The 17,240-nt window shown below is 54.1% G+C and overlaps 1 protein-coding gene across 3 annotated transcripts in view; it reads right to left on the reverse strand.

Annotated features, from left to right (window-relative positions):
* Positions 1 to 295: 295 nt before the first annotated feature.
* The window catches only part of JCAD (junctional cadherin 5 associated), a 113,214-nt gene continuing 96,269 nt past the window's right edge, over positions 296 to 17,240 (reverse strand). For 2 of the 3 annotated variants that reach the window (XM_013004624.2, XM_045289805.1), the window contains exons 3-4: positions 9,225 to 12,889; positions 3,464 to 3,580 (exon numbers count right to left, since the gene is read on the reverse strand). In XM_013004624.2, the coding sequence (XP_012860078.1) occupies positions 3,546 to 3,580; positions 9,225 to 12,889 (3,700 nt within the window). In that variant the 3' untranslated portion in view covers positions 3,464 to 3,545. Of the gene's footprint in view, positions 3,581 to 9,224; positions 12,890 to 17,240 lie in introns of all 3 variants that reach the window. The other variant, XM_045289806.1, reaches the window with a different exon arrangement.

Genomic DNA, 17,240 nt, shown 5'->3' on the forward strand with positions numbered 1-17,240 from the left:
TGGTTTTCAGACAATCAGAACTGTTCCTCAAAGAAAGACAATTAGAGTCAGACTGCTGTCATTTTTCTTCTTCCTTTGTAAATCAAGAGCTACATATTCATGTCACGGATAATCCCTCACGCCATTGTTTGTCTGAGTGGTCACAACTGGGACTCGATCTTTTCTAGTTGTCTAAGTATCGAATTGCAGATATGAACTGTAACTCCAATATATGAGGAGGGGGAAAAGACAGCCAGAAAATAACAAAAACCCTTTTTTCCCCCCAGCTACAAATAATAATGCAGGGCTGAGTGTGTATGGGAAATAGAAATAATAAAATATTTGGCATTAAAGTAAAAACCTTTGGAAAAGCTATTTTTGATTAGAGGCTGTATTATCTCAAGAATGCACATTTAAAAACCCAGAGTTTTAAGTGGCTTACATTTTTAGTTATTCTTTTTTTCAAAAACCCAGAAGAAATGTTGGAACCCAGAAATCAAGGTTACCCTCCCCACCCCCTAAAAAAAGCCAAACCTTGTTGCCAGTTGGATCCTGACTCATAACAGGCCAGCCTGAATTTACTTGAATGTCTGTGTTTCTCTCCATAATTCCACAGAAGCCCTAAAAGGTGAAATTAAGGCTAGAAGCATACATATTGGTAGCTTCAAAGAAATGCAGAAAAATCTAACAATTTAGAATGAGACAGTGCTGGAAAGCATCAGATTTGGGTAGCCTAAGATGCGCATCCTGGTGCCATCTGGTGCCACTTTGACTCATGGGGGCCCTGGGGAGACAGAATAAAGAGGCTCCACTATAAGGGACTAAGTGGGTTCGAACCACCAAGCTTTGGTTAGCGGCCAAGTGCAAATTTAAGGTGCAAGAACTTTTTCTCCTGAGAAATAAGGTGAAAATGGAAATTTTCTGATTTTGAAAGAGTCTTTTGTGATTATCAACATTTACATGGAAGTCAGAACAGAGTTTATGAGGGGAGGGGTTCAAAAATTTGATAGGATGGGGGGAACCTAGGATCTCCCCACTCCATTTCCCCACCGACTTTCTGAAGCCCCCTTGTATATTCGTATGGCGAAGCCCGTGAGAACTGAAAGGCCCTGCTCCTCTGGGTCTCAAAGGTTTTCTCCTCTGACAGGGTGAAGGCTGACCACTTTTCTGTTGCTCCCCGTCAGTGGAAATGCTGGAGTTTTCCATCCCTTGACAGGTTTCCACCCTACCCAGGAACCTGCAGTGTTCACAGATTTTACTGTACTCAAGGCGGCTTCAAAAACTCAGGGAAAATTCCATTTCCCCTGAACTGTTTGCACGCGTGTCAGTGCCCGTATCTATGTAAAGATATGATACGGTAGCACACACACACACACACACACACACACACACACACACACACACACACACACACACACACACACACACACATATCCACAAAGGGGCTTGAGAAAGTCCATGGGAAATGGAATGGAAAGATCATGGATTTCCCGCCCTCTCCACCCCCCAAGAACAGTTTGAAGCCTCCTTATGTCGGAAGGAGGGACACATACATATCCCTTCTTTCAATTGCATTTAGAGGGGGAAGGGTGACCCCGGAGCTCCAGGTGGCCCAGCCCTGAGTTAGTTCTACCAGATGACTTGAGTGTCAACCACGATGGCGGCGTGACTGGCTTTGGCCCCCTGCCCCTTCCTGAGAAAACACAGCCTCCCCCAGAAATGGCAGAGACCTGGCCCAGACGTGGATGGCCGTCATGAGCTACTCTGACCTGTCAGAAGACCTCAGAGCTGGTCACCGAGGCGACGTGGATGAGGAGCAGGTAGGAGCCAGGACTGCAGATCAGTGTCCTTGGGAAGATTGTCAGCATTACTGAGACAGAGTCCGTTCTGTTTCCTAGGGTCCAGACACGCGGCGTTCTTGTGGAATAAAAGCATATGGTACAGATAAAAACAGGCCAGCGCTGCTGCCCAGCAAGCGCTGTTTTAGGGCCAAATGACAGACCACCCAAGAGTTCACATTTTAAGAATTTGAAATGTTTAAAATTAGATAAGGTGGTTTGACCAAAAAAACAAAGGAGACAGAGAAAAGGCAGCCAGGAGGGTGGGAGTGCGGGAGAAGACTGAAGCTTGATGAGATGTTAGGCTGGAAGACAACCTTAGGTAGAAAGACGGGTAAATGCACAAAAAATGCCTCGGCTCTGGGCAGGTTCATGTGGTCTTCCACACAGTAGAATACATGGGCCTCGTAATACTTCTGTGAAGGCAAATACATAGTACAATGTGTCCAAGCACTTTAAAAAAATATGCAGAGTCTGACCCGAGAACATTCTAGATAAAAATACATAATTCTTAAAAGGGGCGGGGGGGGGGGTAGAGGGGCAGGTCAGTGTACTCCAGACAGAGCACCCCCAGGCGTACAAGGCTGAAGCTTATATTTTGGTCATCGTAGTCGATAGACAGGGCAGCAAAAAACCGTTGTAAGGAGGGTGCTGGCTGTTTGGAGGGGCTATTTCCCGATACAACTTTACAGCTACTTTTGGGTGTGGGGGACAAAAAAAAACGTCTTGGGCAAGTTATTTTATTAACCCTGTCACGCATCCACTAACCTCTCTTTTCACAAGGGAAGGAAGGGGCAGTACTGTAAGTAAGTGCACAAGGGACAAAGCCTGTGTGTGAGCCACCGCGGGTCCCTTCCACACCGAGGGACACGGCTCTTTTAAATAAAATAAAACTTCCTTAAAAATCTGCCACCTCACAACGTTTTTACATCATAGAAAAATAGCACTTTTTTGGTTTGGTTTTTTTTTTTTTTGTAAAAAGAAATATAGTTACTTTGTTAAAATGGTCTGTTTTAAACTAGCAATTATTTCTCATATAAAGAATTTCTAGACATCCATACGGGAAATAAAAAATAGATAATACTGAGTGCAAAGCAGGCAGTGGTACGTTTGCTAATGATCAAAGTATTTCCTTGCCAGCTAAATAGAGGACTCTTAGCGCATTATCGTACAAGCTTCGATCTCTTAGGAACGGGAAAGGCATTGCCTCCACTCTCTGGTGGCAAGTCACGCGCGAGCCGAGTCCCCCCAGCAGCAGGCCGGTGGACTGGACATGGGCGGTGTGCGCTCTCCCCGCAACTCAAAGTGCGGAAGCATGGGGCAAGGGTGTGTGGGGCACAAGCTGGGTGGAGGAGGGAAGGGGGGACCTCCAACAAACATCCTCACGCCTCTCACACTCGTGTCGCTAGCTCTCCCTCGCTGACATGTCCACCCAGGACCAGACCAACACCAACAGACGGAGAGATGCCAACTTGGCCAAATCCATCATCACGGAGAGTGTCTCTGAGCACTCTTCTCCAGAGGCAGCGAGCAAGTCTCCCGGCTCCAGAAGCAGGTGTCGCTCCGATGGGGCGCGCCACAAAGCGAGGCTGTCTGGACGGCGGAGGTCAAGGACGCACCCACACGGAAAGGCCCCGCAGGGTCTAGCGCACGCGTGGGCCAGCGGGGCTGGTGGGCTCGAGTGAGTCAGAGGGCATGCAGTCAGCACCTGTGGTCACCGAGGTCTCATCACACCCGTTCCACTCTGCTGGGGTCATAAGAGTCTGCGGAAAGTAGGAGAAGAGGGTGGAAAGATGGTTAGTGGCACATTCGATAGCTGGCCCTGTCGTTGTCTCGTCCTCAGATCACAAATACAGATCCTCAGGTAGCAAGGCCACACGTGTGCAAAAGTTAACTCTTCAGACGTCCACAGACTCGGGGTCAGGAAAGAGCAGAATGACTTATAAAGGGGTGGGGGTGGCGGTTGGAGCCCTGGGCGTGCCAACCGCTGGCACTGCTAACCTGAAAAGTACCGTGGAAGAAAGGCCTGGCGATCTACTTTGAAAACATTGACCCTGAAATGCTGAGGGGCACAGTGCTCCTCAGACAAGCGTGGCATTGCTGCGAGCCAGTGTCCACTCCACAGCACCTGGTCTCACTCTTTTGGCGGGATCGCCACCCAAGGGCAGGTGGAAAAATGTGTGTTACTACTGTGACAGAGCTCTCCTGTTGCTCACGATGCAACGTGGACAAACTGGCGGTCATGTGCTTCTGACTAGACTCTAGTCTCTATTGATTTCTTGCTAAATTACAATGCTGGAGGATAGAAAGCTTGCAATAGCATGTCCATCTGTGTGTGCCAATGCAGTTCCCTGCCAGGCAAGGGACCCTGAACCCCTGACTGCTTGGCTGGCAGCAAGGGATCTCAAGTTCCTGAGTGTCACCAACCAGCAGGTATGCCTGCTAGCACCCTCTTCTGTGGTTTCCTTGATCTCTCTGTGCATGCAGGAGTCTAGGCCGCCACGTGCCTACATTCTCCAGTTGACCCTGGAAAATCCCACACCATGCCCAGACGACCTGGACTTCCAAAACAGGGCCACACACCACCACCACCACCCCGTCCCAGGCTGCCACCGTGGACTCCCGCTGGGAGTTGTGGAGTTTGTGGACCCACCTCTCTGTGGACCAGACATTTCACTGGGCTACATTTGTTTGGGGTCTGCCTGTCTGTCCCCGAAGCAAGAAGGGCCCCTCCAGTTTTGAGAGAGCAGGCTTAAGAAACGTGGGAGGGTTTGATAGGACAGTTACAAGACACGCTCATCTCAGGACAAGCAGGCCCTGGGGAGGCCACACACACTCCCATTTCTCCAGCAGCAAAGGAGTGTCCCCTCCTCCAACCTCCTCAGCTCATCTACAACCTCTTTCTGGGAGGACTCGGGCTGAGGCTGGCGCGCTGAGGCCGGCATGGCAGAGCAGATGGTGAAGGGAAGGCGGCCGGCTTCCCCTCACATGTGCCTTGCCGCCCTGTGCTGAGGACACAGTGGCAGGAGTTGGCCTTCTTCTGACATTTCATACTTGGCGCTCCACGTGACAGCGCAAGACAGGGCCAGCGGAGCTCTGCCCTTCTGTGCCTTCTCGGTCGGCCTCATGAGATCTGATTCTGAGGGCATCTTCCTGCGAGTAAAGAGGTCTTTTTCTATACTGACAAGAGGCTAATGGGTGCGCATGGGAAAAGGTCAGCCTTCTGGTGGCTTGGAAGAAGCTGAAACTCCATACACCCCAGATGATGACGGCAAAGGGTGGGTTCTCAGTGCCCTTGGAGACACCTCTGCAGAACGCACCTGTGCCCCACGGCCCCCCGGTTGAAGCGAAAGGGAGCTCGGCCCCTCCTGCAGCTCAGGGCAGGCCAGGTCCAATACGATCCCTAAGGGGGCTGGAAGACATTCAGGCCAACAGTCCACTGTCTACCTTTCTCACTTGCCCACACACTCTCTGAAGCCCCTCGGATGAAGCGGAGAGCCATGCGTTAAGCATTTTTCTGGGAGCCACTTAAAGCAGGGGGTCCGATTTTAAGAACAGCTTTACATTGACTGACAGATCCCAAACAGTCGGATTTCAGCCTGTACTAAATGCAAAGGTGATTGAGAGCGTGTAGACGTTCCTCAATGAGGGAGGGGAAGGGCTGTGACTCTGCAGGGTGCAAGGGGGCTGCAAAAGGCCGCGGACAAATGGCACCGAGACACCAGGGACGGGAGAGCCTACTGTCTTGTGCACTCACGTAATGTTGCATGCCCTGTGACAGAGGACCGCTACCCCCTGGCTTTCCTGGGCTGCAGGGGCCTGGAAGAAATGGCCAGGTCTGCTCCCCTGTAGATTCTCTAGGGGGATCTGAACCACCGACTTCCTAGTTAGCAGCTAAGGCTTTAACTTTTGGGTCACCGGGTCTCAATTTAGACGAGTCACATGGAACACGGGCTGGTTACCCTGAATGTTTAGAATCTTGGTTCTTGTGGGCTCTGCGAATCTTCCAGCTGCTAGCCTTTCATTAAGGGCATCCCTGGTGGGTACTGCTCATGGCAACACCCTTGGCAGCTATTGACACAGGGGGCCAACGCCTAGACTTCTAATGGCATTACCGGCATCACTCGGCCTTCCAGGATTCCCCCACTAGAGGCCTGCAGCAGACGGCCTGCCTGGTTCCCCTCCTGGGCTTCTCCTATGAAGAGCGTGTGCAAAGGGGGAGGGTGGATCCAGCAGGTTCTGAGCAGCCAGCCACTGTTACTTCACTTCTGGCCTGGAGTACGGTCTGACCCGCAGAGATGGGGTGCTGTGACCTAAATGAGGTGTGAGCTGCTGTTTTTATAGGCAGAGCCCCCAAAGACCACTGAACGGATGTCAGCCAGAATGACTATCTTTCATGGGAAATAGACACACTTCGGTGCAACATGATAGTCAAGGTGGCTTCAAAGTTGGTGGGAAACAAATTCCCTTTTCGTTTTCCCACCAACTTGTTGAAGCTTCCGGCGTACTGCCACACAATGAAAGTAATGTAGTTCCAGAACTTGTGTGTGTGTGTGTGTGTGTGTGTGTGTGTGCATGTCGGGAGGTAGGGGATGAACACAGAAACCGTCCTGGAACAAAATTGGAATTGAAGTGGACTCTGAGTTCAGGAGCAGTGACGTGGTCCCCAGGACAATGAGTGGTGGGGCTCGGGGAGTGGAGGTGAGGGCGCTTGTGTTTCACATGATACAGCACATCCAAAGTGGAGGTGGGGGGTGGGGGGACAGGAGGAGGGCTGTCGAAAAGTCTTACAGTAGCACAGCAATACGGCTGTGCTAATTTATCAAGTAACCGTGAGTGGAAACGTTTACCCTCTCGGTCATCTGAAGCAAATGCCTCTCAGAATGACCACTGAGAAGAGCGAGGCTGCTGACCAGCCGTCACAGAAAACGTCCCCGGACCCGTCCCTCGATGGCAGTGGAGAGCGCCAGAGACACCCGGTCAACAGTCAACATGCGGGGGCTGGGCCCTGCCCTAGGGTGGGGTCACTTCACTGTTCCTTAACCAACACATGAGGCAGTGAGGAGAGAAAACATGGACGATGATTCGACTTGTTGGTAACTATGGATATATACAAATACAGATATATTATTGAAATAAAGTCCTAAGAGCTGGGCTTTTCACAGCTGGCTGAGATGAAAATTTGCACGATCAGAATGTCTTCACCGCCCAGGCCCACTCACGTGCCAAGGGATAAAGCTAATAACTGAGAGGCTGCTTTGCTGAACTACAGATTTATGCAATAAGATCTTTCTTGCAACACGTGGCCATGGGCTGAGACATGGGAATATTTGCCAATCGGTATTTAATGACAGCAGGATTTTGTTCTATTTTAAAAATGCTTACAGTCCCCAGAAAGAAGTGGGGCTGAGCATCGTCTCGGGCAGGTAGACGCGCTTCTGCTGAGCTCCAGGTTACAAAGACAGTGCTGGGCGAGTGACCAAACACACTTCAGCAGCTTGCCGAGCCCAAAACAGCACTTAGAAGCAAGTGGGTACAATTGGAGGTCAGGGGGCAAGGGGCAGGGGGATAAGGGCAAGCTTACAATGACAATAAACCCTACCAGTCTTAAAAATGGGCCTTTTCTCTGCTCTGATATTTCTTTATATTCCGAAGGAGCTCTTCCTCAGTAGGCACGTACCGCGTGTGTCACAGGATAATATCATGAGGACCGGACACAGGAGGTAGTTCAAAGGTGCATTATGCATATGGGGCAGAGCAACACTGGCTAACACCCCCTAAGAGCCATACTGTATTTGGGAGCAAATGTAAAAAGTACCCAAGGAAGTCTTTGTTTGGTTGGTTAACAACCATCTTCTGGATTCTTCGGGTGTGGCAACTCCTACACTTCTTCCACCCATTTCTGAACTCTTAGATTTTCAAACGGAGATAAAGAAAGTGAGATGAACTCACCTGTTAGCTGCAACACAGTGAACTTGAGGGGCAGAGGGGGCCTGGGAAGTGCGGAACGGGGCTCTGGCAGCAGCTATATGTAATGGGACTCCTGGGGGTCTAGCTTTTTCCTTCTGAGAAAAGCCAGCCATCGAGTCTATGCGGACTCATAACAACCCTATAGGGCAGGGTAGAGCTTCCCCATGGGTTTCTGAAACTGTAGCTCTGTATGGGAGTAGAAAGCCTCATCTTTGTCCTACAGAACGGTTGGTGGTTTTGAACTGCTAACCTTTTGGTTAGCAGCCCAGCAAGTAGCCTTCCCGGGCTCATAGTTCCTCCTTACTCTTCAAACAAAAGCCAGAAGAGTTTTCATGGAGTCGATCCTGACTGGTGACTGGGAGCAACCCCACATGTGGCAGAGCAGAGCGGAGCTGTGTGCCTCAGCGTTTTCTGTGGCTCGGTTTGTGGTGAAGCATACCTCCAAGCCTTTCTTCCGAGGTGCCTGTGAGTGGGCTCGAACCTCCCGTCCTCGGGTTAACAGCCAAATGTGTAACTGAAAAACAAAGGCTGAGACCGAGTGATTGACGGTCCAAGAGGTTTCTCAGGTGGACCTTTGGCTCCTTATGTCTCAATATCTCTGATCATTTCTAACAGGAAATAGTGATTAATGCTCAGCCCCTGAAGGAAACTGCTCCTTGGTGCATCGTAGGCTGTGCAAGTGGAACCCGGAATAAGGAGGAAGGAAGGAAACCTGATGCACCTACACTAGGGTGCTGGGAAAGCGCCATGGGCCGCCCGGAGAACAAACAGACCTGCCTTGGAAGAAGTGCAACTGGAATGCCCCCAAGTCCACGGGTGGCGAGGCTCTCAAGCACTTTGGACCTGTTGTCAGGAGAGACCAGTCCCTGGAGAAGGACATCGTGCTTGGTGAAAATGGAAGGGCAGTGAAGGGCCTGGAAGGGCAGGCAGATGGACTGACACTGTGGCTGCCACAATTGGCCCAAGCCTCAGAGCAAATGTAAGGATGGTGCCAGGCCGGGCGCTGTTTCCTTCTGTTGGGTCCCTTTGGGTTGGAACCAACTGAACCGCACCTAACAACAACAACAACAACACAAGCTCTGAATTTTAAAAGGAAGCTTCTGGATAATTCTCTAACACGGGGAACCTTTTTTGGGGTTACAGGATTCAACTCTATGTTTTCTGGAGAGGCAAATTTCCACCCATCCCCAGCCTCGTACTGCTCACGGCCCATCGAGTCGGCTGACTCATGGCGGACCCCACGGGGCGTCAGAGTACATCGAGGCTCAGTGTACATGGAGTTTCAAGAGCTGGCTTTGGAGGAGGGGCACAGATCACCAGGTCTCTCTTCCTAGGCACCTGTGGGGTGGGCTCGAGTCCCCAACCCAACGGCTGAGCCCTCAACCACCTGTGCCACAGAGGGTCCCCAAGGGTCTGCACTCTCGCCCCACATCTCACCTGGGCACCCAAAGTCCTGATCGCCTTTCCTTCGTGTGCTCTGTGCAGCCGGACACCCACCATCTTCCAGGAAGAGGGTGGCCTTGGGGGTGGAGGCCACTCTCCAGGGTGGGACCCCGCCATTGAGGGACATGGAGCCCTGGCCCCTCTCGGCTCTCAGGTCCTCAGCCTCCTCCATGGAGTCGCTGCTCCTGGAGCTCAGGAGCCGCATCCGGGACACAGAGCTCACCTCTCTCATCCTCAGCAGGCGGTCAGGATCTGCTCTCCTGGGCGGGGAGGCCAGCTTCTCCTGCAAAGTCTCGATCACCCGGGAAGTGCTTCTGCACCTCTTCTCAGCGCTCGGGCTCCTCTCCACCAAGTGGAACAAGGTGGACCTGAACGGCGGCCGTGTCTCTGCGTCCTTGGGGTCCAGGGGCTCGGGGCCAGAGGCGAGGGCCCTGTCCACACCCGAGTGGGCAGACTCCAGGGGAGTCCGTCTGGTCCCGTCTCTCTCCCCTACAAAGAGCGGACTTTCCGTCCAGCCACACTTTCTCCGGCCATAAAAGGCATCTTTTGATGCTGCTGTGGCCCTAGGCAGGGCTGAGGGGGGCGGTGGCTCTTCCCTGGGCGAGGCCGGCCTGAAGGCACTTTCGTCAGCCTCGGGGCGCTGGCGCGAGAGTCCAGCTCTCCGGCCGGCACGCAGGAGGGACTCCACGGCCACCTCGATGCCCAGGATGCGCTCGGCCCGTTCTTGGAGGGACTCTTTCGGGGGGATGTCTATTGCACGTGCTTGCTCTAAGGGTTCATCTGACTCGCTGGTGTTCGGCTCCTGCCCCTGGGACCGTAAGTCTGGGGCCGAGAGTCCCCGGTGTTTGCTTGCCAGAGAGAGGGGATACACCACCTGTGTCTCCCTCTCTTCCCTGCCCTGGGCGGCCTCCTCCTCCTCTCCCTCCTCCTCCTCCTTGGCTTCCACCACACAGACATCATTGGCAAATGTGTGGCCCCTCTGAGGCTCCCTTGGCTCAGCTGGGTGGAGTGGCGGGGCTGGCTTTGTGTCACATAACCCAAATTCCATCGTCTTCCTTGCCACAGGGCCGGGGCTGGCTCCTGGCTGGCTGCTTCTTGTTCCGGCCTCCTGGCTCCCCTTCTCAGTGATCCCACTGCCCTGTTCTGACCTGAATGCTTGCCCTGGGTTGTCTCCCGCCTGCAGGATGCCTGGGGTTGGAGGGCCAGCCCGCTGCTCCTCGCTGCCACTCTTCCGTCCCAACCTGAACCCCACAGGTTCCTCCAGGCCCAGCATCCCGGGCTGCTGCTGGCCCCTCACGGCCTGGCTGAACCCAGCGGAGGAGGACGCCTGCCGCCCGGAGTTGGTGCTGAGGACCCCCGGCCCCTCCGCCTCGCTTTCTTCACTGCTGCCTTCCCTGCTCGCGCTCTGCTCCTGAAGTTCCTTGTTAAAGCTTTCTAACTGGCTGATCAAATCCCAGGGGCGGCGGTTCACGGGCTTCAGGAGGAACTGGCCAAACAGCTGCTGGCTGTTGCATGGGCTTGTGGGCTCCCCCTTCAGCACCTCACCCTGGGGGGCAGGGTGCGCTCCGGGGACCTGGGTTCCCGGACGGGGCTGACCAGGGCACGCTTTGGGTGCGGAGGACGTCCTCGAGAAAGCACTGTCGCTCGAGGGGCCGAGGAACGTCTGACCTTTGAAATGACGACCACTTGGCCGCTGCGTGTGGTCACCGGGGGCTGGCGCTGTGTGCATCTGCGCACCAGAGGTAGCAGGGTCTAAATGGTTTGGAGTCAGCACCACGTGCCCCGGGCCTCCAGGCTCTCCACTGGGTAGGGGCTGTGGTCTTTTGGGTTCTTGGGTGAAAGCAGTTTGCGTTTGCTGGTCTCTGAGCTGGTGACTTGGCCAAGAGCCGGAGTACTTGAGCTCTGGGTGTTTGGTCGGGCAAGCGAATCTGGGGTCACCGGTTTGCCTGGCCACGGCTGCACTCAGACCTTGTGTCTGTGGCTCTGTCTTGCCGGCCATGCGTCTGGTGAGCGCCTGCAGCTCCAGGTCGGTGGAGGACATGCTCAGGAGGCTGTGCTCCGGCAGCACTGGGCTCCTGCTATGGGCACTGGGCCCTAAGTCATTGTTGTTCTGATCCGTCTCTGGCAGATGGGATTCGGATTTGACTGGGATGGAAACCAAGCAAAACACAGTCTCGTTCTTTTTTTTCTTTGAACTCTTCTTGGTCTGGAGCCCGGTTTCAAACTTCTTGAGTCTGGTAACAGTTTCACTGGTCCTGTCAGCCTGGAGGTGTGGGGAAGGGGCAGGGCCTCCTGGGCGTGGGCCCGGGGCACCTTTCAGGTCAACTCCTCGTCCTCTCTCAGCATGGCCATCTCTTGGGTGAGCAATGTCGCCGGGCTCCCTGTCCCGGGAGGGCCAGCCCAGCAGCCACAGGGGTCCAGGCATAGGCGTGGCAGCGGCCCATTCCTCACCAGCTGTGGATGGCATGCTTTGGACATTCGAGAAGGCACCACCAGGCTGCGTCTTCCTGCGAGCTGGGTCTGGGGGGGCAGCAGGCCGAGAGTTACAGAACTTCTCGGGGGGCTTGTCTTCGCAGAAGCCTTGGGGCTGTGTGAGTTTAATGTGCCGGATGCGTGGGTCATCAAAAGGGATGTACTGGACAGAGGTGCTGTGGGCGCTGCTGGGGCAGGGGTATTGGGGGTGCTGGCAGGGGGATTGGGGGCTCACACCGTATTCGGTCCCTGTCTCCAGAGAAGCTGTGGTCTTCTCACTGGGGGGCAGCTGCTGACTGAAGCCCCTACCCCCGTGCCTGGGAGCGGAATCCTCCAGGTATGGGTTTGTGATGTGCGGGGAGGGCGAATGATAGGACGGCGGAGGCACGTAGACCGGAGGCTCCAGACCTGAGTCGGAGCCACTGCGCTCCTGCCTGGGGTCACTGGCTATGGTCAGACGGGGCGCGGGCAGGTCATCCGCCAGCTGGTGGTCCAAGTGTTCGCCACCGTCCACTCCTCCCCTGGCCTGTTGGTGCAGTTCATAAGACGGCGGTCTGAGGGGTCTCCCAAACTTAGGCTGTGGCAAAGGTCCGGCAAGCCCCCCCTTCTCAGTGGTCCTTGTGGATTCTAAACTTGGTGCCCGATGGGGAGGGCAGAGGGGCATCTTGGGGGCACCAGGCATTAAATGCCCGTCGTTCAGCAGAATGGGCATCTCCACGTAGTTCAGGCTCTCTGGGAAAAGGACTTTCGGCAGTGACTGGGACTTGCCCTTGTTCTGAGGATGCAGGACATGCTCTCCCGGGGAGGGCAGGTACAGATCTTGAAACAGCTTCTCTCTGCCGCTGCTGCAGCCGTCAGACATCTGCCTGCCCAGCTTCCTCGGCTGCAGCCAGCTCTCCACACTCACACTCTGCCACTGGGCCGCGCCCGACATTCTCAGCTCCTCTTCCCCAAACGCCTTCCTGGTCACATTCTCTGTCCTTGCTCCGACGTCCCACGGGTCCTCCCTCAGGTAGACCGGCCGACCGGGGGCCTGGGCAGATCCTCGGACATCCGGGTCCTCCCAGCCCCTGGGGCCTGGTGGGCCGCTGTATTCCTGCCCCCTCTTTCTCCAAGCTCCAGGGTCATTCCCAGCCGGCAGCTGTGAGGTCCATGCCGATGGCGATGACGGCGGCTGGTGGTAAAACCTAGAAAACAAAGGGGCACAGGTGTTAGCCGCACGTACCAGGGGATGGGGCACGCAGACCTGGCCCCGCAATCCGCTGCTTCTATGAGCGCCATTCCTGAAAGACCAGAGCGGCCTTTCAGAAAGATGGATCCCAGGCCCAGCCCCTGCTGCCAGCTGGAAGGCTGACATGTCCACAAATCACAGCTGGATGATAGTCATGAGCCTTGCCATCGGGAGTGGCAGATGGAGCCTGACCACAGGACACCAGGCGTGATGGCAGGGCCTGAGAGAGGAAACAAGTCCCCTTGAACTTTAAACTGCCCAAGGGGGAGGGCGGGGAGGGGTTGAGGGGACAGGAGGGTGCTCTAGACCAGAGTTTCTCAAGGTACGCACCAGGGCTACTGATGAGAAACACTACTTCCTGGCAGTCCCACCCTGTCCAGTGACATCCGGGGGTGAGGCCTGGGAGTCTGCTTCCACACGGCAGTTAGTCAATAGCTCGACTCCTGCCATCACCATCAAGTGGACCCCACTCCGTTTCCAAAGCTGTACACCTTTCAGGAAGATAGACAGCCACCTCTTCCTCCCACAGGGTAAGCAGCTGCTAGGTTCGAATCACCCATCTCTGGTAAGCAGCCGACGCAGCCTGAACACGGTGCCACCAGGGCTCCTTGCTCTCAGCATCACCGAGAGCACAGCTAAAACACAGGCTTCTAGGGATGCCCCCAGTAGGCCTGGGTGGAGAGTCCCTGGCTCATGCCACGGGTTAACATGCTCAGCTGCTAGTCAAAAGGCAGGAGCTTGGAGCTCATGCAAAGGTACCACGGAAGAAAGGCCTGGTGATTTTAGAAACATCTGAAGCAACAGCCATTGAAAACCTTCCAGAGGACAGTTCTACTCTGACACACAGGGTGTGCTGCCGAGAGTCTGAATTGGGCTCACCACAGCTGGCCTGGTTTTGTTGTCAGTCTGGGAGGGGCCCAAGCACCTGCATTTCTAACAAGCCCCCCCACCAGCAAAGAAGCCCATGAGCTAAACAGAAAATGTTTCAACGCCCTGAAAGCACTGCTGGATTCTCAAGACATAAAGGTAAGGTACAGTGGTCGTGGGTGGCAATTAGGAAAACCATAGGGAAGCACAAGAAGCAGAAGCTGCTTGTCACATTTCTGTCCAGAGAGAGTGACTGACATGCATCCTGTGCCTGTGTGGACACGCAGGTTCAAGCAGCCTTTGGTATTCTGCAAAAGGCATCCTGGTGGCGCAGCGGCTAATGCCCAGAACTGTGAATGCAAAGGTCAGTGGTTTGTACCCACTGTGTTTCCTCTGTGGAAAGGAGGTGGTGATGGTCTGTTTTCATAGAGTCACAGCCATGGAAACCCACGGGGGCAGTGCTGCCCTGTCCTGGAGGGTCCCAGGGATGCTGACTCGATGGTGGTGAGGTTGTAATCTTGCTGCTCTGAGCTGGAAGCAACCTGGAAATGGTGGGTATTTGATTTCCGTGAGCACCTACCAACACTTTTTCTATAAACAATGACAGCTGACACTTACACAGCATTTCCTGTGTGCTAGGTCTCTAACTGAGGAACCCCGGTGGCGCTGTGGGTTACTCACTGGACTGCTAGCTCTAAGGTCGGCAGTTCAGACCCACTGGCTGCTCTGAGGGAGAAAGATGAGGCTATTTGCTCCCCTAAAGATGTATAGCCTGGGATGCTCTGTGTAGGGTCACAACGAGTTATGAACTCGTTGGCAATGGGTTTTTTGGAGGCAAAGATGCCAAGACGCCATCTTACATGCTTTGGACGTGGTGCCAGGAGAGGACAGTCCCTGGAGAAGGACATCATGCTTGGCAAAGGGGAGGGGCATCGGAAAAAGAGGAAGGCCTTCAACGAGGTGGACGGACACAGTGGCTGCAGCAGTGGGCTCGGGCATCGGAACAACTGTGCGGATGGCACAGGACTCCACAGCATGTGGTTCTCCTGTGCACGGGGCTGCTGCGGGCTGGCACGGACTCGAGGGCACCTCACAACAGCCGGCCGCATGGAGCCCTGGCAGTGCAGTGGTTAAACACTCGTCTGCTAACTGACTGGAAGGTCTGGACTTCAACCCCGCCGGCTGACACTCTGAAGAAAGACAGGGCAGCCTGCTTCGCGTGTGAAGATCTACAGCCTCGGGAACCCAGGGTCCCCATGGACTGACAGACAGGGCTGCTTTCAGTAGCAATGGACTGGCCGGCCGGCTGGCCACTGGGGAGCGCCGTGCTGCAGTCATGGAGACAGCACAGGGCCGTGCAGCCGTCCCCTTCCACCTTCTGGGCTGGAGGCCACTCCAGGGCAGAAACAGGCCTACAGGACCAGACGCTTTCAGTGCGTGTCAGTACATTAACTGAGTTAAGCTTCACAGGCTTGCCAACGTAGTTCCCATTTCACAGACGAGGAAACAAGGCCCCGGAATTTGAGCAGCTTGCTTGTCCACACTTACATGTAATGGGCACTCACACTGGGCCAGAGGAGAAAGGCTGGGCTTTCCGCTCTCGTACACAGTTGCAGTGCCGGGAACTCACAAGGTCAGCACTGACTCGGCGGCAGTGAGTTTGGTTTGGTTCCACTGTGCCAGAGGAGTCCTGGTGCAGGACAGTGGGTCATGCGCTGGCCTGCTAACCATAGGATTGGCAGTTCAAGCCCACCGGCTGCTCCAAGGGATACCGGTGAGGCTTTCTGCCCCTGTTTAGCCTCCAGGGCAGGTCTATGCTCTCTGACAGGACTTAAATGAGTGGGAATCGACTCTATAGTGGTAGGATTTTGTGTTTTCATGCTGTGACAGTCTTAAAGTTTATATCGCCATTGTGCCTGCTGTTCTATAGGTAAGAAAACGGGAGTAAAGACGCTATACAACATTTCCAAGTCACACGCGGCTCATATCTTGGGACAGATTCAAAGACATGCAGTGTGAACTTAAAATGCATTTTATTTTGTTTTTCAGTCTAATGCAAAACATGTCTCAAGTGTCTAATATTAAAAGATGCAGAGTACTGTAAGGTGTTCTTGTGGTGCTTTGGGATAAGTGTTTGGCTGTTAACCACAAGGTCAATGGTTCAAAACCATCAGTCACTCCACAGGCGAAGGATGAGGCTATTTGCTCCTGTAAAGATTCACAGTCTGGGACACCCCAGGTAAGTAAGGGTCTCTCTGAGCAGACATGCACTCAGAGGCATTGGACTTCAATAGTGCCTGATCCACGTTTACCTCATTTTTTTTTAACCCCTTGTTAGGCATTTTTCTAGATTGCATGCTGGGGCATTTTGATGAGCGTGGTTGCTCATGAGGAGTCTCTGCGTGGTACAAATGGTGAGGGGCTGTACCACTAACCAAAAGGCTTACAGCTCACACCGCCAGAGGAACGTCGCAAGAAAGGCTTGGCAAGCCGGTTCTAAATGTAAACCACCTTGTAAAACCCGTTGAAGCAGTTCTGCAAGGGGTCGGTGCAAGTCAGAGCCAATGAGACAGAGAGTAAATGAATGAACGTTTGTGAGCTCAAATGGCAACACACGTTTATTTATGCATGTCTGAAGACTACTTAAAACGAAGCCTTAGAAAAAGTCTGGGTCTATCATGAGATATTAATTTATTGTGTGCATACTGCCAAAGGTTACTTCAGACAAACCATCCCAGGCCGCACTCCCGCCTACGGTGCTGAGGAGAGCTGGCCTTGCCGAACCTTTTCCATCTCTGGCCAGTACAACTGGGTTCTGTCCCCCTGCACCCCCTTCCTGCTGCCCTGAGTGGATTTCGACTCCCAGTGACCCAGCATGGCAGAGGAGAACTTCCCTGTACAGGTTCAAGACTGTGAATCTTTACAGAAGCGCAGATTGAAGGGTCCAGGCCCAGCAAGGGACTTGTGGCCCACGAACTTCTTAGGACCCTCACAGCACGGCACACCTGCTGGGGGAGCACCATTCCCAACATGTGGCCAGAAGGTTTCTGTTCCTGGGAGCCCAGGGAAACATGCCCCCAGAGTCCTTGTTGTTCCTGGGTTGCTTCTTTCCCTCGAAGGTGAAGGAGACCTCCGAGAGCCTGCTGCCCCCCACGAGGAGCGTCTCAAAGCAAACCTTTGCCAGGAGATGAAGGAGCAGGAAACATTTTTCGCCCGTGTGAAGTTGAACGCAGCCAGCGAGCAGCCCCCGGCTCTGCATGTGCTGCTCAGATGCTCGCCAAGGCGCATCGTCACACTGGCCACGCTGGGAGGCTTTCCTCAAAATCAAAAGGTTTGGGTCGGTTCCACGACTGTTCAGAATGGCAAGGCTACTTTGGGAGTCATTGCCCTGTCTTCGTGACAGGTGGGCAGACTGCCCCCCACCCCAACCCCATGTCCCC

The sequence above is a fragment of the Echinops telfairi genome, unplaced genomic scaffold, assembly GCF_000313985.2.
Source record: "Echinops telfairi isolate 266 unplaced genomic scaffold, ASM31398v2 ScPeMD7_31;HRSCAF=116, whole genome shotgun sequence".
Classification (NCBI taxonomy): Eukaryota; Metazoa; Chordata; class Mammalia; order Afrosoricida; family Tenrecidae; genus Echinops; species Echinops telfairi.